Raw genomic sequence first — 26,497 nt, 5'->3', positions numbered from 1 at the left:
GAGCCTCTTCAACCCTCTTATAGCTCTCACACAGCACATGACAAACACACACTCACTCACACACACACACACACACACACACACACACACACACACACTCTGCAACCATGCTACCTGTCATCGTAGACGCGAAGCTTTAAAGTCAACATGAGCCCGTTGACTAAGTTACTTAACACGTTTCTGGCCTTTTTCGGCTCAATTAAGTGATGCACATCGTCTTTAATCTTTTTCTTTTACACTCATCCTTCCCTCGGGTCGTCTTGACCCGAAACTCATTTATAATAAAATAAAAATTGAGTGTTCATCAGAGGGGTCCAAGTCAAGACCCTAGGACTTTTGTCGCACTTGAACCACGAATACACACACACACACACACACACACACACACACACACACACACACACACACACACACACACACACACACACACACACACACACACACACACACACACACACACACACACACACACACACACACACACACACACACACACACACACACAAAAAAATTTATGAATTCAAGGAGTTTTGTAGTTGAAATTTAAAAAAGAAACAAATCCTGAAAAATGTAATGGATTCGAGGAGTTTTGTGGTTGAAATAAAAAAAAAGTAACAAATCCTTAAAAATTTTATGGATTTGAGGAGTTTTGTGGTTGAAATTAAAAAAAGTAACAAATCCTTAAAAAATGAATGGATTCGAGGAGTTTTGTGTTTGAAATTTAAAAAAGAAACAAATCCTTAAAAATTTAATGGATTTGAGGAGTTTTGTGTTTGAAATTTAAAAAAAGAAACAAATCCTTAAAAATTTAATGGATTTGAGGAGTTTTGTGGTTGAAATTTTAAAAAAGTAACAAATCCTTAAAAATTCAATGGATTCGAGGAGTTTTGTGGTTGAAATAAAAAAAAAGTAACAAATCCTTAAAAATTGAATGGAATCGAGAAGTTTTGTGGTTGAAATTTTAAAAAGTAACAAATCCTTAAAAATGTAATGGATTTGAGGAGTTTTGTGGTTGAAATTAAAAAAAGTAACAAATCCTTAAAAATTGAATGGATTCGAGGAGTTTTGTGTTTGAAATTAAAAAAAGAAACAAATCCTTAAAAATGTAATGGATTCGAAGAGTTTTGTGGTTGAAATAAAAAAAAGTAACAAATCCTTAAAAATTGAATGGATTCGAGGAGTTGTGTGTTTGAAATTAAAAAAAGTAACAAATCCTTAAAAATGTAATGGATTTGAGGAGTTTTGTGTTTGAAATTTAAAAAAGAAACAAATCCTTAAAAATGTAATGGATTTGAGGAGTTTTGTGGTTGAAATTTAAAAAAAGTAACAAATCCTTAAAAATTCTATGGATTTGAGGAGTTTTGTGGTTGAAATTTAAAAAAAGTAACAAATCCTTAAAAATTCTATGGATTTGAGGAGTTTTGTGGTTGAAATTTAAAAAAAGTAACAAATCCTTAAAAATTCTATGGATTCGAGGAGTTTTGTGGTTGAAATAAAAAAAAAAGTAACAAATCCTTAAAAATTCAATGGATTCGAGGAGTTTTGTGGTTGAAATAAAAAAAAAAGAGTAACAAATCCTTAAAAATGTAATGGATTCGAGGAGTTCTGTGGTTGAAATAAAAAAAAGTAACAAATCCTTAAAAATTGAATGGAATCGAGAAGTTTTGTGGTTGAAATTTTAAAAAGTAACAAATCCTTAAAAATGTAATGGATTCGAGTGTTTATGCTTCAGAAAAACACATAGAAAAACCTAAAAATGCTCAAAATTCTAACTAAAAATGCTAAACGTTACCAAAAAAACGATTTTATGTCTACATGTGTATCTGAATGCAAACTGAAGCGAACTGACTTTAGGACCCAGCGGAACAGCTCATATAGAGATATAACGCCATCTAGAGTCATGAAATATCATCTTATATTTGTATTTTTCCACAAGAGATCGACAAAGACTCCCAATGTAAGATATTTAGAGCGGAATTAAAAGGGTTATGCAAGAAATTGTTATTTTGAATTTAAGTTGAAAGAATGTGAGGAATGTGCTTAAATTACTATTTATTTATTATTTATTGATCAAATCAAGTAATTTAAAGGTAAATCAAATAAAAAAATTGCATTTAAAAATATTATCAAATTGAAATAAAATTAAAGTTTAAAAATTAAGTATAATTTTAGGGCTTCGGATCATTTTGACACGCGAGGGAAAGATGAGGGTTAATGATCTGGATGAAGTATAGCACCCACCGTTAAATCAAGTTGAATATTCCTGATTACACAAGTAAACGGGCTTCATGTTGACTGATTTAAGTGGATTTTAATGTTGAGCGCACACATCATCATCCAGCATGCAACCACACACACACACACACACACACACACACACACACACACGACACGGATACAGTACATGATTATATACACGTATATACAGGTGTGATTTTATACTGAAGCTCAAACGCATTTGGTTTGGATCTTCAGTCAGCCCTGTTGTCCCCTTATTTGTGTATTATTGAATAGGACAGACTCCAATCTGACCATTTAAATGCTCGTTTTTTTTTTGTTGTTCTTTTAACATTTTTGTTTATAAATCAAATATTTTAGCACTTCTTTTCCTCCTTTTGTGACATGCATCACATCTATGTGTGTAAAGTGCTACAACAGACCATCTATCTATCTATATATATGTATATATATATATATATATATATAAAACAATGCATACAAACACACACCTTTAGACACAATCTGAGGACTGCATTTTCTGACCGAAAATCTGATTTAAACATGGTAAAATGTGTTAAATGCAGTCTGATTTGTAGCTGAAAGCCAAAAATAATAATAATATGAATCTACAAAGATGAAGGATTTGGGTGTTGATGGGTCTCCGTTTTATCAGGTTGATTTGGACACTTTTCCTAATCATTTCAATGGGAAAAATCATCCCAATTAACCTAAATTCACCCTAATTGCTGACGATTTGAACTGGTTTTACTTCACACATACAAACACATCCACACATATACCTTTGTCACCAGAACACGCACATGTAAAGTATAACGCATGCACACACACACACTGTTCCTGCTCATCGGGTGGAGCGTATGTTCTTGTACTGGCAGAGCAGCAGGTGTTTGAAGGTCTTTTTGAAGGTGATGTTGCAGAGGGCGTAGCAGGCGGGGTTGATCGTGCTGTTGATGTAGCAGAGCCAGTATCCGATGGTCCACACGGTGTTGGGAATGCAGCTGGAGCAGAAGGTGTTGATCAGGACCATGACGTTGTAAGGCGTCCAAGTTGCGACAAACGCCACCAATATGGCCATAATGGTGCGCGTGACCTTCTTTTCCCGAGAAGACGGTGCCTTTTTCTTCTTCGGCGGCTGCTTGGTCATTTTCACGATTTTCCGCGCCACGTGATTCTGCCTTTCGGTCGCAGGAACGATCTCTACAGTCGCGTTCGAAGGCGCGTAGCAGTCTCCTTTTGGCGATTTGGTGTTGATCTTGATGCAGGTCAGTTTGGATCCGCCAGCTTTGGCGCGGTGCCTAGCAGGAGCTTGGTTTTCCTCAGCTATTGATGGCGCCACCACCTCCTCTTTTTGATTGTTTACGGCACCACTTCCAGAGCTGGAGTCATTTGAGCTTTCTTTCTCCTCGTTTCCTCGTCCGCCATCTTCCGCTTCTCCACTCGCCGTTGATGGCGCTTTGCCATTCTGGAGTTTGGCATCATGTTGGTTGGCGGCGTCCTCTGTTATCTGGGTCTGTCCTCGATCTGTTTCTTCAGCTGTTAGGTTGTTGTTGGTGGGTTTGTTGGTTGTGTTTTCGCGGATCTGATTGGAAGAGGCCACGTCGAGGTTGGCACCCGATGGCTTGCGGTTGTCCTTCTTGACGCGGCTCTTGCTAGCACGGGAAATCTGCCAGTACAGCACCATCATGATGATCACAGGCAGGTAGAAAGCAGCTATAGCTGTGCCGAAAGTGACCGCGGCGTTGGAGAAGAACTGAATATAGCACTCCCTCTCCGGCACGGTGCGCCCACCAACGATAAACTGCCAGAATAGGATTGCCGGGGCCCAGAGAATGAAAGACAAAACCCATGCCGCCGCAATCATCATGCCGGCCATTTTGGTCGTCCTCTTCACCGGATAACTGAGCGGCTTGGTGACACAAAAATAGCGATCGAAGCTAATAATCAGCAGGTTCATGACTGAGGCATTGCTAACCACGTAGTCCAGCGCCAACCACAAGTCGCACACAACCGGGCCAAGCGGCCAGTATCCGATCACAATGTAGACTGTGTACAAGTTCATAGAGCAAAGGCCAATGATTAGGTCAGCACAGGCCAGGCTAAACAAGAAGTAATTGTTGACAGTCTGCAGGCTTCTGTTTACCTTGATGGAAAGCATGACCAAGATGTTCCCGATAACGGTCACTAGGCTTAGTGAGCCGGCCACCAGTACAATGAACACCACCTCCACTGTCTTATACGGGCTCTCGTCCACTGTCTCCACGGTCTCGTTGCCCTCAGAGGCGTTCCAGAAGGTGAAGTTTATTGTATCCATGGTGCTCATGTACAGCTGGTCAGTTCACTATACGTATGACTTCTGACACCTATATGGGAGAAAAAGGACGTTTAGTATGTTGCAAATTATATGACAAAACATGGATCTCTTCACGTCATTGTAAGATACTCAAAAATGAGAAAGACAAACAATGCACTGGATGTAATTTAGGCCTACATAAATTTATCTTAAACAGTGTCGTGACAGTATAAAAGATATTAAAATGTTATTATTACAAATGTTATATTTAAATGATTCTGAATGAATGCATGATTCCATAACAGTATCATAAATGTCAAGAAAACCATCAGACATAAGAAGACAAGAATAAGAAGCCTGGTAATTTGTTCACTATTAATAATGTAATTGTTATGGTCTTTTTCATTTTAATTAATATTTGAATATTTGATTTATTCAATTGAATGTTAAGTGCTGAAATAATGTTTCTGTACTAGTTTTATTAATTACTTATCCGGGTTTCTCAGAAGTCGTCACAATGTATGAGACATATATATTTTTGTTCCCATTTGCTCACGTAGCAAAAGAAAAACACCACAAATATGTTTTCACAATTTTCAAAAAGAGTAAAAAAAAAAAATAGTGAGAGAGAAAGAAAGATGTCCATTTGACGTCACTCCCACATTTGCTGTAGGCCTATTAGAAACACCGTCACAGCAGCATTAACTATTTTTTGTAATTGAATGCAAAGGTAATATAATACAAAGTGTAGTATTATAAATGTACATACATTTAAAAATTATAGCCTGTATATATATATATATATATGATAACTGTTGAAACAGTCGGTGTATTTTCGCGCTGAAATTCAATAAACAAATAACCGACTCGCATCTGCGAGGAGAAACGGCGGGAAGCGCGTGACTCGTGAGGTGAGCGCCGCCCTGAGTTTACCTCACAAGAAGTTTATAAAGTATTAATGCTGATTCATAAAATGTAAAATAACCGAATAACCACCAATATAAACCCGATGAGGACATCTGGCAGTCGCACGTGTTAAGGTTCAGCATGTTTGAAGACAAGGGGAGTGTTTCCCTGAAACAGTTGAATACTCTCCCGTTTCACAGCGGTGATTATTACAGTAAGTGTGGGTTTTTTAATACGTCCCAACTGTGTATTTCGCACAGATTTGAAACAAAGAACCTAATATTCAAGTCATATTTCAAAGAAATGTGGTAAACTGGTTGGTCTCCATGGAGTAGTTGAACCGTGTAGTTTAATGTGATTTAATTTTAGGTGGCTTAGTGTAATTGAACATGGAACCAATTATTTTTGGGCAGTTTCGATGATCACACACACACACACACACACACACACACACACACACGTAAAACATCGAAATATATTGTTAGAGTGCCAATTCATCTCGTCAATTCAAATGTGAGGGATGGGATTTCAACTAATGTGAATAATGAAACGGATGAAATTAAGTGAAAGTGAAATTTTAAGCACTGCTCGAACTTGAAAGCGTTCGCGGGCTTTCAACTTCTGCTTTAAAGTCAACAAGCGCGCGCGCTGTCTGATCCATCTCCAGCATTCAATTACACTGTTACACAGCATTCAGTGGCGTTTACTCCAGGCCTGCTTTAGTCTTTCTGTCAACAACAACCATTTCTCGAGTTGACTTTAATATGGTTGTTTACAGATTAAATGTTTCGTTATATGTTTTTCATTAAGTTTCTGGGTTCTGAACAGCACCAGAATCGAATAACTCGAGTTCTATATATAACTTATAATAATGAATCTCATAAAAAGGTTACATTTCAGCCCAAAACCAAAATAATTAGAAAATATATTATGTATTAAGAAGCACATTTAGCCTGTTTTATGGCCATTAAGAGATTTTTTTTTTATATATAGCCTATAATTCTCATTGCTGTTTCTCATTTTACTGTATCTAATTAAAAATTACAGTACAAAGCAGGTGTTTAAATGCAGATGTATTCCTTGTTTATTCAACATTTTTGTATTATATAACATTATATTGTAATATTAATGACATTTTTTCTTGTTATGCAGTGAAGTGAGGAGACATCTTTTTTCAATCGTCATGAAATTAGTGTCAGAGGGCAAACAAATCTTAATGGTCCTAAAAATAGAAGAAGCCGACGTCGGTGCATCATGGATGACTGCACACAACAGGTTGTATGAATTCAAGAGTTGGTTCTGTAACCTTACAGCTGTTTGATCCTTTAGACTGAAAATATCAGAAAAAAACGACAAATTGGTACTGTCAGTTTAATCTCCCGCTTCTGGCTCAGTCATGCCTTTCCTCTTTGTATTAAAAATCAGGATTAGAGCAAAGGAACGGTTCCCATATGTGCGCCATGGGGCGAAATTAACCTAATGCTTGTCTGTCTGTCTCTCTCTCTCTCTGTGAATGTGAATAGATACGAGTCCGGTAATGGTGATTAGAGGGAAGAGGTTATCAGTCTTACAGAGCCACAGTTCACTCTGTTTTTCTCTATTAAAACGGTGCCTTATTTGCTGCTTTTCCCCTGAACAGCCTCTGAATAACCAGAGAGAATTCACTTATCTCCAGTGCCAGAAAGCCCTAATCATAGTGTTAGCCACGGCACTAAGCCAAACTAATCCCTATAAAAACGCTCCATGTCCAGCAATCTGTGTTTTTTAGAATAGGCAAACGGCAACAATGCTAACCGCAACACGACACATCACTGCGCGCTACAGGCCATCTGCACTCCAGGCCTTTACACAGTCATGTGTACATAATGGCTCCGTTCCAAAGCCTAGTGAGCTCCCTTGCTGTCTATGCAGTCAGCTGCCTTCTAATGCATCTTAATTAAGACTGCAGTTTAGGGATGCTGTACACAGGCAGCAACGGTGTGCATCAGATTAATAACTCTCTTATAAGTACTCAACTCTATATTGACTCCGTTAGAGTTTTATGGTAGCTTATTGATAAGTTAACAATCAAAAGATGCTGTGCTTGGTTGGTGCAAATGTTTTTGTTGTCATTTTTAATGACTTATTTGTACATATTTGTGAATTTTCCATCCATCCCAAAAAAGTAGATGATCTAATCTAAGTTATAATTGAAATTTTTTATTTTAGTTTTGTTATAGCTTTTTAAATATTTTTAATTACCTTTTTTTTTTTTATGTTAATTTTAGTTACATTTTTATGTGCTTTTGACATTTTATTAGTTTTTTTTAATCTATTTTTCTATAATCTATAATTCTATTTAATCTATTTTTGTTAAAATTTTTACTGATTGATTTCCAGACTTCAACTTCAAAGAAACATGAATCTTATCAGGTACTTTTTGCACACTTAAAAAAAGAGTGATTTTTAAAAAGTTGTAAGCAAAGATTATTGGAGTTTATGTTTGACCTCAAAACATACTTCTTCGTTTTCTACATTCCTTTCAATTTGTGAAATTAACTAGCAATTTCTGAGTGAAAATTGTAAAAGTAAATCCCACATCTGATTTTTACAATATAGAAACCCACGTTTTCGGACGAGATCTACTGTATTTTAAGAGACATCCTTTATCTACCTTTAAAGGGGAAATGAAACGTCCATGATTTGGCACTGGTAGTAGCTACATATATTAGAAAAATCACCTTGCCAAACATTTTATTTTAAAAAGTTGGTAAAACCACAGATATGACAAAATTATTTTCGTAATTTCTAGCTATCTATCTAGCTAGCGAGTCGCCATTTTGAAGTGACGTCACAGCCTACGTAACGGGGTTGGTTGGTTCCGCTGGTGAGTGAAGAGAGTGAAGCGTTACTGGACCGGACTGAATACGCAATTGATTTGAAATGGAGGAAGACGAACTTGAAAGACCTGTTGAGCCCGTGTGTCCCATTGCTTATGCATTTGAGTCGATACGGCGTGGGAACTGAGCAGTGGTAAAATTTCAAGCTCTCTGAATGATTAATTAGCCGTTTAAACCACATCATATGAGTGTTTGCAATTCATTTTGCTGCGAGAATCTAGCGCAGTGAACGGGGCTTGAGAGCGCGTTGTGAGGGCGCGGGCGCGATCCAGTGTTGCCAGATCCATCTAATGGAAAGGTGGCAGTAGTCTTCTGGACTTGTTTTTCTGATTTAATGTCACACTTTAGGAAGTTATTAAAGTGGAAAGTTGCATGTTAGGGTTCGTGATATATTAATCTTATTTCCAAAACACAAGCTTTGAACTTATTTCGGATTATTATAAAAAATAAATAAAAATTGTTGCTTGTTTTTCGTAGCAATATCTGGCAACATTTTACTGTCGGCATTAATAAAAAAAAAAAGCTTATAGAAAAACTGTAATTGCTGACAGGAAGATACCACATTCGATAAGACAAACGCAATGATCATCGTGATTATCTGTAAGAAATGTATTATCAAAAACAATAGCATAATACAGATCTGTATGTTACAGAATAAAGCAGGAAGACGGCTTTTTTATTTTGTCATTTCAGTGAGCCAAGGATTGAAGAGTAGTCCACACACACACACACACACACACACACACACACACACACACACACACACACACACACACACACACATAACGTTAGCAAATAGCCTGTAAATAGTTTGTAACATGTCTGTAAAATGTAAAACATTATATTGAATAAAAAATTATTTCACAAACATCTACAGTGTGCAGTTTGTTAACATAACGTTAGACGTCGTCTTTTTGTCTGGTACTAATAAACTTCACTAGCTAAACACTAAGTTAGCGTTATTTAGCTAGTTCATGCTTACAGCTGTTAGCTAACAATGACTGTACCTAACGTTAGTTGTTCGCTGGTTCGACCAGCACATGCATCTTGTTAACGAGCCAGTGTGATGCAAACATGTATGAGAGGTTTGACATGATAATATGATAGCAGATGAACGCTTTTTATGCGGTTTAATGTTAAGTTTTATGTCTTTCACTGCGTTTTACTGAACTCAGCCCAGAGCCTTTAAAGCCAACCAACCCCGTGACGTCACATGTTAGAATACTGCACAATGGCGGCGCCCTGGCCGCGAAAGATATAACGTTTTTTCTTTTTTCTTTTATATGTTTACATTTGTCATGTTTCTTATATAATTGTTGATTATAGTGGAAATCCATTTTGTAAATCATGTAAACTTGATTGACTGCTTCATTTCCCCTTTAACCGCTCTCCTCTTTAGGGTTGTTTGCAGGGCTCGTTTCATTCGGCACGTGTGTGATATTCAGCCTTTGGAGTCCTGACTCCTAAAAGCTCGGACCTGCTTGACTAATCAGGTGTAATGGAATGCATTCAAGTCATTAGGCGTTTGTGTATTCGGCTCTTCGGCGACCGGCTGTTTGTTTTATAATGACAAACTGCCCTCATTTCCACTCAGAATTATTCCAATACTGTGTTCATATCCCACTGCTGCTTACTAATGGAGTTCTCTGATCTCCGGTCCAAATTTGAGCCGGCTGAAGCCTTATGTTGAATGACAGAATGGAGGAGTTTGGCGTTATGAATAAGTTTTGTCAGCCTTTCGGACTTCAGTCGTTGTGGAATTGGTTCAGTAGAGCTGAAAATTGCCTCTGCCCTATGAGACACACTGAGGACTGATCTCCAACTTTTGTCCCTTTTCTACCCTTTGCTTACTGTTTTCCTCGGCTATTCGAAGGTTGTGTCTGCTCTGTGATGAATATGTGATATTTGGCAGTGTGATAAATATCAGCGTCTGACCACAGATGCATATATTTACATAAACTCTCAAAGCACAACGGCCGTCCTGACCTGTATAATAGATCAGCTCGAGTGTTTGTCTGGATTTATGCATATACAGTACTGCAAAAAAAACGTATCGCCCAAACCAGCATGAGCCCGAGCCAATAATATCATGAGTTACTTTGAAAAAAATTAGCTGAAGATTTTAATAACATTCAACTAAAGTTCACTCAGAGTATATCTATCCATCTATCTATCATCATCCATCCATACATCTATCTTCCTTCAACCATTCATCTATCCATCTATCCATTAGGGCTGTCAGTCTTCCTCTATAATACTATTCGAATTCCATTCCTTATTTTATTTAATATTCGAATAATATTCGAATATTAAATGCTCAAATTCATCCTATTATTAATATTTACGACATTACAAAGACTTATGGATCGCCAATGCCAATGCGTGATGTTGATCGGTCTCATATCTTCACAGATAAACCGTGTCAGTTTGTCTGTTATCGCCTCTTGGCGGACAGCTGGTAAGCCCCGTGATGAGGAGCGAGGAGAGAGGCAGAAAAGAAGTAATTCTTGCCTGTTTTAGCGGTGGTTCCGGTTTAGCTTGTCAGGGTGTAACGTTGTCAGGTGTTCCCTCAAGTTGCTAGTTGAGGAGTGATATTTCATTCGGATTTTGCACATTCTGCAGATTGCCACTTCTTTATTTGTAATTTTTCCATTTAGGGTTTGAAATCCAAACACCTTCCACACATCGCTTCTCAAATTGTCAGGAGTGGTGATCTCTGTTTCCGTGGAGACATTGCTCTCCGCCATTTTTGACAGTATTGTTATGATGATACAGCGTGGATAACGTGCACAATTGTGTTACGATTCAAAAACGTTATTGTTCATCAGACGAAACAAAAGCATTTCATTTTCACATGTGTGCAAGCCAAGGCGGCGAGAAAGGCAAGATTGCATAATTTTTTTTTTTAAATATACATAAAAAAGCAATATTCGGATAGGAACTTCAGCATTCGAATTGTGTAAATTTTTTTAATATTCGAATTATATTCGAATTTCGGAATTCGTTCCAACAGCCCTACTATCCATCCATCCATCATCTACCATTCGTCCATTCAGCAAATCCATCTATCATCTATCATCTACCATCAACCATCCATCTATCATCTATCATCTACCATCCATCCATCCATCCACCAACTACCATCCAGTGTTGTTTTTGGCAGGCCTTTTAGTTTTAGTCTTAGTCTTAGTCTTTTGGACGAAAATGCTTTTTAGTTTTAGTCACATTTTAGTCACTTATAAACTTGATAGTTTTAGTCAAGTTTTAGTCGACGAAAACGCAAAAAGGTTTTAGTCAAGTTTTTAGGCAATTTTAATAAAAAAAAATAAAAAAAATAGTCTTTAACAAATTAATTTAGGTTAAAAAGTATTGGAAATGGGCTTAGGTTTGACAGGTTGTAGCAAGTGTTGCAATTCGAGTGTTGTAACTCAATTCAATTTGAGCTACTACAATATTACACACAGATAAAGTGGTAACAGTGGAATCACTGTTTTACTCCAAAAAAGCCAGGAATAAAAATATTCTTACTTTGGCAATTGTGGCTTTATTATATAATTAGTTAAATAATAATTTATGTTATAATTTATGTTATGATCTAAGTTAATGCTCGGACACACTCAGTCTCTCTCTCGCGCGCAGACACACTCGGTCTCTCTCGCGCACAGACACACTCGGTCTCTCTCGCGTACACTTGGTCGCTCTCGCGCGCAGACACACTCGGGTCTCTCTCGTGCACTGTCGCTCGCTCGCGCAGTTCGTTTCGCTTTTGTCCAGTCCGGCGCCTCATATCGAAGATGTGTGGCGAGTGACTAGCCGCAGCTGCAGGTGTGTTGTTGTTGTTGTGTGGAATCTGGTGTGCGGCATGGCGGCAGCCGGGTGGTGGCCGTACCTAAAACAAGGATAGGAAGCGGCAGCATTGCTGATACTTTTTTTTAGCTCAAAACAGATCAGATTTCACGCAAAATAGGCAGAAATGACATGCATTGTGAACGTCAGACTTATAATCATTTTCGTTCCGTCTCGTCTCGTCAACGAAAACTCGAAAACGTCTCGTCATGTTTTAGTCACCTTAGAGCCATTTTTAGCTAGTCATCGTCGCGTTATCGTCATAAAAAAAAGGTGCGTCAACGAAATCATTTCGTTATCGTCATCGTTGACGAAAACAACATTTCTACCATCAACCATCCATCTATCATCTACCCATTCATCCAACCATCCATCATCTACCCATTCATCCAACCATCCATCATCTACCCATTCATCCAACCATCTATCATCTACCCATTCATCCATTCAGCAAATCCATCTATCATCTACCATCAACCATCCATCCATCCATCATTTACCATCAACCATCCATCTATCATCTACCATTCATCCATTCAGCAAATCCATCTATCATCTATCATCTATCATCTACCATCAACCATCCATCCATCCATCCATCCATCAACTACCATCAACCATCCATCTATCATCTACCCATTCATCCAACCAACCATCCATCCATCCATCCATCCATCCATCCATCCACTACCATCATCCATCCATCCATCCATCCATCCACTACCATCATCCATCCATCCATCCATCCATCCACTACCATCATCCATCCATCCATCCATCCATCCATCCATCCATCCACTACCATCATCCATCCATCCAATTAAGGTGGTTATAAATAGCTGCTTATCTCTTGTCTTTGGTATGGTCCCTCCCATTTCTTTATTATATCACTTGTATTTTAAATACTAGATTCATACATATTCTGAAGATAATTATAACGTTTGCCTGGTAAAGTGTTCAGAGTGGTTGCTAGGGTGTTGCTAGGCGGTTTCTTACTGTCCAAGTGAAAAGATTTTCAAGTCTTTGATATTCTCTAGAAATGAATTTGGGGATTTTTTTTTTGTATGTATGATCAGGAAAAAGAAAACATTTTTATCTGCACCTCGGTTCAGGACGAATGAAAATAGGAGCTTGTTACTTACTGTTCATATAACGTTTGCTTCCCTAAATCTGGTTTGGTCTCGGACTGAAACTGGACCCCCTGTGGCCTCGGTCTGCATTATGTTATTACGGTCAGTGTAATCGTACCATTAGCGTCCAGAAATCTACAGTGATGTTGCCTGACACACGGCACCGAGTACAGGACCAGTGTCTTGTCTCTGCTGTATTGACTGCAGCGGTCTCTGATTAGATAGTGGCATGAGATTTCAGTCTAAATGGATGAATGGCTCCTCAATGCGATTTTAATGATGTAGTTCTTCTGGTGCAGAGATTGTCTTTCCGGTGCAGCTGACGGTGTTGTGGAGCGGGTGAGACAGGTGTTTTTGGGTGTGTCATTTTATTGATCAGGAGACTTAATGAAGTGTATATATATATATATATATATATATATATATATATATATATATATATATATATATATATATTAAGCACACACACTACCGATCAGAAGTTTGGAAAAATTTAGATTTTTTTAATGCTTTTGAAAGAAATCTCTTATTATAAAAACAGTCAAATTGTGAAATATTACAATTTAAAACAGCTGTTTTCTTTTTTTTTTTTTTTTTTTTTTGTGTGTTTTTTGCCTTTATTGTGATAGCACAGTAGAGAGTGGACAAGGAAGCGAGGTGGGAGAGAGAGACGGGGGACGGGATCGGAAAAGGTCCACGAGCCGGGATTCGAACTCGGGTCACCCGAAGCGCAGCGGCGCTATATGTCGGTGCGGACAAAACAGCTGTTTTCTATGTGAATATATTGATAAAATGTAATTTATTCCTGTGATCAAAGCTGAATTTTCAGCATCATTACAACATTCTTCAGTGTCACATGATCCTTCAGAAATCATTCTAATATGATGATTTGCTGCTCAAGAAACAATTCTGATTATTGTCAATCTTAAAAACAGTTATGTATATTTGATTTTTTTTTCTTCAAATATTCGTAAGACACAAATGAGTTAATACTTGATATACTGAAATAGTATAGAGCTATAAAACTAACGTGGATAGCAGCTCAGATCATTTTCAGCACAATTTGAGACATTGTTGAGATCTCTTGAAACTGCAGCAAAAGACTCCATTTGCTCTCGGCGTAAATGTTACTGTTTAATGTGTATTTTCTTCTTTCCTATAGGTCTGTGAGAGATGTTTCCACCCTGTGATGGATATCTTGGCATAGATGGACACGGTTATATCCGAGTGAACTCACAGCAGGTGTGTGTGTGTAGCAGGTGTTTGTGTACGTGTGTGTGTGTACAGACAGGCTGAAAGGTTAATGACAAACTGAGGAGAGGCTCTTTGAACTCAAACCTACAAAAACAGATTCCACACGAGCTAGTTGGTAATTTTAAGTGAAAATGCAAGTGTTTATAGTCAGCAGTGAGAGTTTGTTCCCTAAAACAGATGCTTGATTGTGTGTGACAGGCCGCAGTTGTGTTTGCGACGTCTTCCATCTGCTGCTGTCACTCTGGACTTTTAGTGTATGACATCGCGCTGACAAACACACTTAACGTCTCTGAATCATCCAGGAGTCGGCTGCTCTCAAACGTTTTATTCTGACATGGCGTAACTCTAACCTGAAGCCATCGTGATTGACCTGAGAGCATCAGTCCTGCTGTGCAAGTGCGCAAAAGCTGGGAGAAAAAAATATTCTCCAATGCATCGCAATTCTCTCTTCAACGATTCTGAATAGAATCTGAAAACTTCAGTCATCAGTAAAAAATCGTGCAGCAATAATGCTAAGAAAAAGAGAAAAATCAACTCACTGCCCTTGTCTGGAAATCTTTCAGATACTTAAAGCACTCACAGATAGTGAAAGCACTTTTTGTGTATTGCTTGCATTTATTTAATCATTCTTAACATTCTTTTATGCCATGAACCAAAGCAGCCAGCTAATTCTAACAAATGTATACAAGTAGTTTAATAAAAATGCACAATTAAATGTGATATTCACAGTCAGTAACCCTTATTAATTAATAAGAATCAGATTGTGAGTTGCCTAAAGATTCCCACCCCTAAAATGTATATCTGTATATACATATATCTGTGTGCATATGTGTCTATATGTGTGCTATGGTCTCTTGGACAGGTTAACTCAGCGCTGGGCTGTGGCGTGGGGTCTCAGCTGTGAGTGTTGGCAGATGGAGATGGTGTTCAGCGGGGGTTTGCGGACACTGGAACAACCCATTATGGACACACAGAAACATCTGGCGGTCTGGATATCGGCTCAGGACATCTGATGCAGTACTAACACACATGTGCTTTTTGTTATTGCTTCTTTCGTTAGACAAAATTATATTAGCTATTAGTCATAATTTAAAGTTGTGCAAACTTGTTTGTTTTCAGCGGCCTTGGTTTTGGAAGTATTTTTAGTTGTTTTAAATTCTTTGTTAAAACGTTATCCGTCATGAACCAAACCAAACCAACCAGCTGCGAGGTGAATCACAATATTATGAACTTTATATTTGGAAATCAGACAAAAATGAATGACAATCAAATTATGTAATATAAAACTGATCATTTAAAGTTGTTGATTGAATCTATAAAAACAGTATATTTTTAGTTTGTTGCAAAATTATATAAGTATTTTGGCTGCATATCTGTGAGGATGATTCAGATTCGGGTGAACCCAAGAACAGGTATTTAATGAAACACAGTGCAACAGATGAGGATAGCAGAACTGACAGTTATATGGCAGATGATGCAGTACAACAACAATGCTATCTTTTCAGCAGGGAACAAGGAGTCCAAGGGACACACACACACACACACACACACACACACACACACACACACAAGAGGATCAGATGAAGACGTTGGAGAACAAGGAGATACAATGGCGCTGGAGATGAACGAGTTTATATGAGTATATGCTGGAGATCACTGGTAATTATCACATGGAGATCTTAGCAGGTAAGTATCACAGGTAACTGAGTCTGTATTCAAACATTTATTTCAAGCACGGATTGCTTCTGAAAGCGCTGCACGAACTAGCGACATGAGTCTCCATGTCATTGTACTTGGGTAGGGAAAGTGGACAGATCTTTCCTCAGGGCACTGGCTCACCAGGCAAGAGGTTAATTGCACAATCCCATGGTCAGTGTGGTCATTGTGAGGCTCATTGGGGGCAGCAGACTTTGTGTAAGTGGCAATACCAGGATGGGATTTCCAAAGACGTGCTCTTGGACTCTCAATGATACTGGAGTTAACAGCCAGAGAAAGTGGTTTCTTGATGGGCACAGATGCGGTAGGAAGAGTTTGAGTTGGGAAACAGCCAGGGAAACATTGTGAGCCCCACTTCAGGGCGTCTCTGGTGGACCAGGAGATAACAGGAGAGTGATGGATGAGCCAAGGGTCCCCCAGAATCACATTAGCATTGGAATAGTCCAGATCCAGGTAATTAAATGGAGAGGAAATTAGAGCTGGTTGCATATCTCACCAATGGACATGGAGGTTGAATGCATCAGACAACAGTACATGCACAGTCACTGGCTCAGCTGTCGTTGGCGCTCTGCCAGAGATAGCCAGAATGTGTTTATTTGCATAGGTTTGCTGCCTGGTTCTGGAAAGTCAGTGATTGGGGACTAGCAGTTGAGTGGCGGAGGCTGCAAAGCTGGATTTACACAGAGGGAGTGTAAGTGACTCGGATGGGGAGTTGGATAGAACGTTCAAGTCCCATTGAATCATCACAAGTGGAGAGATGCAGCCACAATGCCGGTTCGAGTCCTTGACGGTAGGTACTCAGTAGTGCTGGCTCTTTCCACCAGTCGTCAGCAAGATCAGGCTCTGTGGATAGAGATGACAGAGGAGGATGGCGCAGCTTCAGGAGGGAGACATGAAGGTGCAACGAATGCGGTAGTGAGGTAGGAGTTGCAGTTGGTATGTGACTGGGTTTATCCGTTTTGTGATGCTGAAGGGACCAGTTATCGATGCAGGGCCTCAAGCCTCCATCCTTTTTTTCCACAAAGAAAAAGCTCAAAGCAGCAAGTGATGTAGATGGACGGATGTAGCCTTGCTGAAGAGCCTCCGTGTCCTTTTACTTGGGTAGGGAAAGTGGACAGATCTTTTCACAGGGCACTGTTCACCAGGTAAGAGGTCAATTGCACAATCCCATGGTCAATGTGGAGGTCATTGTGAGGCTCATTGGGGGCAGCAGACTTTGTGTAAGTGGCAATACCATGATGGGATTTCCAAAGACATGCTCTTGGGCCTCTCAATGATTGTGGAGTTAACAGCCAGAGAAAGTGGTTTCTTGATGGGCACAGATGCGGTAGGAAGAGTTTGAGTTGGGAAACAGCCAGGGAAACATTGTGGGCCCCACTTCAGGACATCTCTGGTGGACCAGGAAATAACAGGAGAGTGATGGATGAGCCAAGGGTCCCACAGAATTACAGCATTGGAATAGTCCAGAACCAGGTAATTAAATGGAGAGGAAATTAGAGCTAGTTGCATATCTCACCAATGAACATGGAGGTTGAATGCATCACACCACAGTACATGCACAGTCATTGGCTCTGCTGTCGTTGGCGCTCTGCCAGAGATAGCCAGAATGTGTTTTTACTTGCATAGGTTTGCTGCCTGGTTCTGGAAAGCAAGTGATTGAGGACTAGAAGTTGAGTGGCGGAGGCTGCAAAGCTGGATTTACACAGAGGGAGTGTTTCATTTGATAATTGACTCGGATGGGGAGTTGGATGAAAGTTCAAGTCCCATTGAATCATCACAAGTGGAGAGATGCAACCACAATGCTGGCTCGAGTCCTTGATGGTAGGTACTCAGTAGCGCCGGCTCTTTCCACCAGTCGTCAGCAAGATCTGGCTCACCTGGTAAGAGGTCAATTACACAATCCCATGGTCAATGTGGTGGTCATTGTGAGGCTCGTCGGGGGCAGCAGACTTTGTGTAAGTGGCAATACCATGATGGGATTTCCAAAGACGTACTCTTGGCCTCTCAATGATAGTGGAGTTAACAACCAGAGAAAGTGGTTTCTTGAATGGCACAGATGCAGTAGGAAGAGTTTGAGTTGGGAAACAGCCAGGGAAACATTGTGAGCCCCACTTCAGAACATCTCTGGTGGACCAGGAGATAACAGGAGAATGATGGATGAGCCAAGGGTCCCCCAGAATCACATTGGCATTGGAATAGTCCAGAATCAGGTAATTAAATGGAGAGGAAATTAGACCTGGTTGCATATCTCACCAGTGGACATGGAGGTCGAATGCATCAGACCACACTACATGCACAGTCACTGGCTCAGCTGTCGTTGGCGCTCTGCCAGAGATAGCCAGAATGTGTGTATTTGCATAGGTCTGCTGCCTGGTTCTGGAAAGTCAGTGATTGGGGACTAGCAGTTGAGTGGTGGAGGCTGCAAAGCTGGATTTACACAGAGGGAGTGTAAGTGACTCGGATGGGGAGTTGGATGAAACATTCAAGTCCCATTGAATCATCACAAGTGGAGAGATGCAGCCACAATGCCAGTTCGAGTCCTTGACAATAGGTACTCGGTAGCGCCGGCTCTTTCCACCAGTCGTCAGCAAGATCAGGCTCTGTGGATAGAGATGACAGAGCAGGATGGCGAGGCTTCAGGAGGGAGACATGAAGGTGCAATGAATGCGGTAGTGAGGTAGGAGTTGCAGTTGGTATGTGACTGGGTTTATATGTTTTGTGATGCTGAAGGGACCAGTTATCGATGCAGGGCCTCAAGCCTCCATCCTTTTTTTCCACAAAGAAAAAGCTCAAAGCAGCATATGATATCGATAGACAGATGTAGCCTTGCTACATGTAGATGGACGGATGTAGCCTTGCTGAAGAGCCTCCATGTCATTTTACTTGGGTAGGGAAAGTGGACAGATCTTTTCACAGGGCACTGGCTCACCAGGTAAGAGGTCAATTGCACAATCCCATGGTCAATGTGGTGGTCATTGTGAGGCTTATCGGGGGCAGCAGACTTTGTGTAAGTGGCAATACCATGATGGGATTTCCAAAGACATGCTCTTGGGCCTCTCAATGATAGTGGAGTTAACAGCCAGAGAAAGTGGTTTCTTGATGGGCACAGATGAGGTAGGAAGAGTTTGAGTTGGGAAACAGCCAGGGAAACATTGTGAGCCCCACTTCAGGGCGTCTCTGGTAGACCAGGAGATAACAGGAGAGTGATGGATGAGCCAAGGGTCCCACAGAATCTTTCGACAGGGCACTGGCTCACCAGGTAAGAGGTCAATTGCACAATCCCATGGTCTATGTAGTGGTAATTGTGAGGCTTGTTGGGATAGAGTGTAACACAAGGGGATTTCCACTGGTATCGTGCTCTTGTGACTCTCAATGGTAGTGGAGTTAACAGCCAGACGAAGGTTTTCTTGCCAGGGCCAGATGTCTTCTTGATGGGCACAGATGATGTAGAAAAAGGTCAAGTTAGGAGAAACATTGTGAGCCCCACTTCAGGACATTCAGGACAGGAGAGTGGATGGATTGATGAGCCAAGGGCACCCCAGAATCACATCGGGGATGAAATTCTCCAGATCCAGGTAGTTAAATGGAAAGGAACTGACAGAAGGCTGGTTACGTAACTCACTAGTGGACGTAGAGTTTGAATGCACCACAACATAGCACAGTAACGGTTCCTGAGTCAGCCGTCGTTGATTCCCTGCCAGAGATAGTTGAATGATGAAGACGACTCTCAGATGAACAGTTGGATGAAACGTTCAAGTCCCACTGAATCATCATGATAAGTGGAGAGATGCAGCTGCAGTGCTGATTGGAGTCCTTGACAGTAGGTTTTCAGGAGCTCCGGCTCATTCCTCCCACTTTGAGAGTGAAATTTCAAAGCATAGTCAGTAACATAACTTTAAGCCTTGCTGTATTTTATAAAGTTTTTCACTTTCAGAGGATGCCCGAAGACTTCTCGGAAATGAGAAATTAAGTTCTCAAGGGACTATGCTGGATTGGTTTGATGTCATATTGTCTTTCAGCCTTCTCCCATTGAGTAGATAATGGACAAAGGAGATCTTAGCACGCTCAGGTATGGTGAGGGCACAGCGAAGAGTATCAACTAATTATTTGAAGGGGTCTGGTGGTGGTATGGTCTGGCTTTCTGTGAGGATGATCCAGACTCAGAGAGATAGCAATGAACCCAAGTGCAGGTTTTTATTTGAAACAAACAGTGCAACAGGCGAGTATATCATAATTGACAGTTAAGTGGCAGATGATACAATATCAATGGTATCTTTTGATCAGGGAACATGGAGTCCAAGGGAGCACACACAGAGAATCAGATGAAGACGTTGGAGAACAAGAAGATAAAATGGCACTGGAGATTGCTGAGAATGAACGATTGCAGGAGAGTATCACGCGTTCTTCAAAGCATCATGGGTAATGTAGTTTTTCACCTCAAATTTAGCTGTTAAACACGATTGTGTTGAAATAATGCGAACTGATGGAATTGACGAAAGCATATACCATTGATTAACAATATCTCAAAGTAGGTCTGTCTTAAATGGTTTAAAAGTTATAGTTAATAATCAGTTTCCCTATGGAGAGAAGTATGGAGTTTATACAAATCGACTGTTGGGATGTATGTAATTTTTTTCCCTGATGCCCACTTAAAATGTTTTTTGACCCAATGTAGTTTTTCATAACCATTTTCTAACTTTTCTATGTGATTATGGACTTTGCTAGGTCATTTGATGAGTCCAAGCACCTTTTTCCCAGCAGCTTCCTGGATAACGGCTTCTTTCTTATTATAAACATGCATCTCAACGTGAAGAAGGTGAGTAACACATTTGATCATGTAGATCTGGAATGTTGTCATAATCTCAGCATTGCAATGTGTGTAAAAGCACAACACATCAAGAGAGTGTGGGGTGTTACAGCGGTTGTGTGTGTGTTTGTCTCGAGGGGTAATGCTGTAGTTTGAGCCATTACAGCCTGACAGCATGCTGGTTAGCAGTGGGTTTCGCTTCTGCTTCAGCCTGGCTCCACATAATGCATTGCAATGAGGTCCACACACCCGAGCGTGTGTGTGTGTGTGTGTGTGTGTGTTTGTGTCCACAGGGTCTAATCGTCTCTCCAACTGCCCACGACCTGTGATAGAGAGTCCAATCGGAAATGGAAATCTGCTTAAATAGCCCTGTTTTTCTTGTTTTATTCCATTAATATATATTACACCCACCACCTATAACTTTACCAACTCATTAGGTACTTGCTATGAACACATCGACAACCTTAATTTACACTCCCATTACTGTAACCAGTGTGTGAGCAGTTTGTTAGGCCAGAAACGAACTTTTCGCAAGAACACAAAAGCAGAAGTGGCCCGTGTTACTGTGGCTTTAACAAACCTAGTTAACGTCAAATGTTTGTGTTGTTAAATCAGATGTGCAGTTATCCCAGTAGCTAGATGTAACTTCGACATTTCACCTGCAACATTCGTTCATATTTTTTCAATACTTTTTGAGAATCACTGACTTTCGCTTAGAACAAAACCGACCAATATTTAAATCTCTCAATAGAACAAATCTGACCAATATTTAAATCTCTCAATAGAACAAATCTGACCAATATTTCAATATCTTAATAGAACAAATCAGACCAATATTTCAATATCTTAATAAAACAAATCTGACCAATATATCAATCTTTTAATAGAACAAATCTGACCAATATTTCAATATCTTAATAGAACAAATCTGACCAATGTTTCAATATCTTAATAGAACAAATCTGACCAATATTTCAATCTTTTAATAGAACAAATCTGACCAATATTTCAATATCTTAATAGAACAAATCTGACCAATGTTTAAATATCTTAAAAGAACAACTCTGACCAATATTTCAATATCTTAATAGAACAAATCTGACCAATATTTCAATATCTTAATAGAACAAATCTGACCAATATTTCAATCTTTTAATAGAACAAATCTGACCAATATTTCAATATCTTAATAGAACAAATCTGACCAATGTTTAAATATCTTAAAAGAACAACTCTGACCAATATTTCAATATCTTAATAGAACAAATCTGACCAATATTTCAATCTTTTAATAGAACAAATCTGACCAATATTTCAATCTTTTAATAGAACAAATCTGACCAATATTTCAATATCTTAATAGAACAAATCTGACCAATATTTAAATCTCTTAATAGAACAAATCTGACCAATATTTCAATCTTTTAATAGAACAAATCTGACCAATATTTAAATCTTTTAATAGAACAAATCTGACCAATATTTAAATCTCTTAATAAAACAAAACGACCAACATTTAAATCGCATAATAGAACAAAACTAACCAATGTTTAAATCTTCCAAGTGCTTTGAACGCTCAGTCGTTTGCCTGAGTCACTTTTGCACTGATATATTTGCTAGACAACACCATAAATACAAAATAGCTAGGTTTAAATCCAGAGGGTCACACATTTCATTGTTTATTATCATCATATTGCCTGGCCCTAAAACTTGCTCTATGGTAAATCACCAAGTCATTATAGACATAACAGTGTGACTTTCTGTAAAGCTGCTTTAAAACGATGTGCATTGTGAAAAGCACAATTTGACTATAACTTGAACTGTAGCTTGAAATATAACGCATATCCTGGATTTTGCTGTATATCCTGCTGTCAGACACCAATGATGAATATTCTGCGTCTGTGTTTGAGAAGGTCAGAGGTGTGGTGTTGCGTGCCGACTTCACACACATCGAAAATACAAATCTGTGTGTTTGAGATGCACCACAGACCATTTACTGTCTAGACTGCATATTTACACGAACACCAACATCGGACAGCATGAGTCAGACGTTTAAAGAGACGTTTTTTCTTTTTCTTTTTCTTTTTCCGTCTAGATTAAATGTCTTGATTTCTTAAACGGAGAAGACATGCATGAGAATATGAGGGTGGTTTTCTTATGCAACACCAGAGAAGCAGGAGGCTAAGTACAAATCTGTCCTGAAGAATAAATTGAGATGTTAAAGAGAACTCATTTGTGATTTTCCTTTCCTGAGGGTGTTTTCATTCTGTGTTTCATTCTTCCCAGAGTACAGACAGCTTTACAAAAGCACCAGTTATGCTGCACAGCATCAGGTCAGAGGAAGGAGTTTATTCTAACCGTGCCCTTGAAAAAGATCTGCATAGAGTCGAGTGTAAGTGTGTGTTTGTGCATGGACTCGTCTAGTCATTGTTGCTGAGTTGTGTTTTCCGTGTCCCCGTCTCCCTCCCGTTCTCGTCGAGTGGTGACGTACGGGCGCTGTAGGATGGACGACCATGGTACTCATTAAGATCGGGAGCGATAGAGAAAATGGGAAAAGAGAAAGAGCAGAGAGAAGATAAAGCGTTTGCTTTTTTGGAGTTATTCCTCTTCGTTATTTTCACTGACCTATTCTCTGTTTCTCTCATCTTACAGAGTAAATATGTGAAGCCTCACTTTAGGGATGAATACATTCAGAGCCAAATGAGATTTCAGAGGACAATGGAAAGGTAAACTCTTGCTATCGGGTTATGAGTTCATGCCGACTTTAATAATATTAGCTGACACTTTTTGTTTTTTTATCAAAAGCAACTTAATTGTCTTTACACTTCAAAAAAAATTTTTCTTACTCATTATTTTTGCTTTTTTTCCCCAGTACAGATGTCTACACATTCTCAAATCAAGATACATTTACTTGAGACATAAAATGACTTAAGGTATTAAGTCTTGTTTTCTGAAAAATGTATTAAAATTAAGTGAGTTTATGCTTAAAATAAGAAAAATAAATTCAAAGGGAAAACAAGTTTTTATTTTTCTGACCCCATTGGAAGATATTTGTTCTTGTTTTAAGCATAAAGTCTTTACATTTTGATGATTTTGTCACAAAACAAGCCTTTGCAAAACATTTATTTTCTTACTCAGCATTCTTGTCTTGTATTTCAGTAAAATATATAAAAACACTCTTAAATCAAGATACATTAATTGAGGAGCAGAGTACATTTTTTAGGCCAGCAAGAAATGACAATTCTCCCTATTTTCTAAATGCATTTATCTTATTGTAAATGATTCATCGTGTACTTTAAAGGTCCCATGACATGAAATTTCCACTTTCTGAGGTTTTTTAACATTAATATGAGTTCCCCTAGCCTGTATATGGTCCCCAAGTTTAAAAAAAATGTAATCGGTGTAAATCGAGCTTTTGCTATTTTTCTCTGCCTTTGAGCTCAACCGGGCTGATCTTGAATCTCCTCCTTATGACGTTATAAGGAGAAATGTTACCTCCCCTTTCTCTGCTTTGCCCGCCCAGAGAATATTTCTCGCCCATGAGAAAATGAGCTAGGAAGTAGAACGCGCGCGCGATTTTAGTTTGTCCACGAGAGATATCATGGCTTTTGAGCGAGCGAAGCATAATAATTGCTCAATAATTGGATGTACAAATGAACATCGAATGGTCAATACAGAGCTGGGCTTGCTGAACGTCGGACAAGTAACGTTAAGTCAACAAATTATATATAAGTGTGTTGCTTTACTGTTAATGGTTACCTAGCTTCTTACACGTAGAATGTGGCTGTCACATTAGCTATGCAGCTATGCAGTTACTTGCGCTAGGTAGACAGCATCAAGTTACACATACTGTAACGCGAGTGTTGTACATTTCTTTGTTATTTGGATAACCGTTTTCCTGTTGGTTATATGGCGCGCGCGATATCCGCATTTCAAGATCGCAGAGCTTGATGTAATTGTAATAAGATAAATTACAGACGTGACAGATCTCTCATGAAAAGGCAACAGTAGGTTAGCGTTAGCTACATGATGATAACTGTAAACCATCCGAATAAAGTACCGTATCCAGACATAATATTTTAAACTAACCATTAGGAAACGTCCTACTGGAGCCGCTGAGTTGCAACTTCTTCATCCGTTGCTTCTCCATCTGGATCAGATTCTGGGTCAAACTGAAATGCTTGAACGACTGCGTGTCTTCGGGCCATTGCAATATCCAACATAAACAAACATGCATGGTACCGTTGTGCAAGATGGTCAAGGCCACACCCACCCTCCACCTTGCACCGCCTTTCTCCTCCTCATTAGTATTTAAAGCTACAGACACCGAAACGGCCCGTCTGAAGGAAGCTCATTCTGGGACTGGCTTGTAGTGGCTATAATTCTGCACCGAGGCTGAATTTTTGGAAAGAGATTTCAGATACAGTACTAAGGACCACTAAGGACTATATTAAAGCCTACAAAAAGTAGCATGTCATGGGACCTTTAAAGCTTTACTCTTTGAGCTAGTGTGCTCCAAAACAATGACGTAATTCACATTTATAAGCATTCAAACTTAGTGTTTCACTCCTGCCAATATGGATCAGTTATTTTGATGACATCACTCTGCACTTCAGCTTCTCATCAGATTTTCTGTCCAAACAAATGCTCTCCAGCGCCCCGCCCCCTATATTATAAATAGACGATGAAGCTGCGGCTGAAAACATATCAGACCTGTTTGAAGCGATATGGAGGAGATTAGGAAGAGAACCGGTATATTAGGAGGAAACTGCGGCTTTAATGATCTCAACGGCTTTGAGCTGTGATATAAACCAAACGCTATTGGCTATTTTAAAAAAGGGGGAGGGGCTGTGATATAAACCAAACGCTATTGGCTGTTTTAAAAAGGGGGAGGGGCTGTGATATAAACCAAATGCTATTGGCTATTTTTTAAAAAGGGGAGGGGCTGTGATATAAACCAAACGCTATTGGCTATTTAATAAAAGGGGAGGAGCTGTTCGATATGCCCCGCCTTAACTTCCCGTTTCAGTGGAAATTACGTCAACACATTTAATAGTGCTGCTCGTTTCAAGGCACTTGGGCCTTTAAAAACATCTTGACCTCGTAATTTTTAATCAAAACATAACTCAATCTTCCAGTTATAACCATTGACTTCTCTCTGGTGGTGTATGGTGTACTTCTCTAATCATTTAGTCCACGTGAACCCCATCCCTTTGAATGCAAGCTTGCATTCAGATCCGAGTCCCTGACCTACATTGTTTTTTTCTTTGTGATAATCTTTTTCAGTTTTATGCATCATAATACTAATATTCATATCTCATTAAGATCATAATCTGTCTCTAATCAGTTTCTTTGTTTTTTTGTAATTTATTGAGTTGCTTTTTTGTGGCATTTTATCTTTGCACACACACAGAATTTGGTGGCACAA

At 39.2% G+C, this 26,497-nt stretch overlaps 1 protein-coding gene and 1 long non-coding RNA gene across 3 annotated transcripts in view; one reads left to right on the top strand and one right to left on the bottom strand.

The window, feature by feature from the left end:
- Positions 1–1,497: 1,497 nt before the first annotated feature.
- The window catches only part of chrm2a (cholinergic receptor, muscarinic 2a), a 108,392-nt gene continuing 83,392 nt past the window's right edge, over positions 1,498–26,497 (bottom strand). Inside the window, exon 3 of one of the 2 annotated variants that reach the window (XM_082166814.1) lies at positions 1,498–4,601. In XM_082166814.1, coding sequence (XP_082022940.1) covers positions 3,083–4,561 — 1,479 coding nt within the window. In that variant the 5' untranslated portion in view covers positions 4,562–4,601 and the 3' untranslated portion in view covers positions 1,498–3,082. The remainder of the gene's footprint in view (positions 4,602–26,497) is intronic. The other variant, XM_082166813.1, reaches the window with a different exon arrangement.
- The window catches only part of LOC309496756, a 36,861-nt gene continuing 18,821 nt past the window's right edge, over positions 8,458–26,497 (top strand). The window contains exons 1-2 of the long non-coding RNA XR_014205222.1: positions 8,458–8,815; positions 8,922–9,456. This is a non-coding gene — a long non-coding RNA (uncharacterized lncRNA). The remainder of the gene's footprint in view (positions 8,816–8,921; positions 9,457–26,497) is intronic.

This window comes from Leuciscus leuciscus, assembly GCF_965113295.1.
Source record: "Leuciscus leuciscus genome assembly, chromosome: 4".
Taxonomy (NCBI): domain Eukaryota; kingdom Metazoa; phylum Chordata; class Actinopteri; order Cypriniformes; family Leuciscidae; genus Leuciscus; species Leuciscus leuciscus.
Note: the sequence above shows the minus strand (reverse complement) of the source record. Positions and strands in the feature narration are given on the sequence as shown.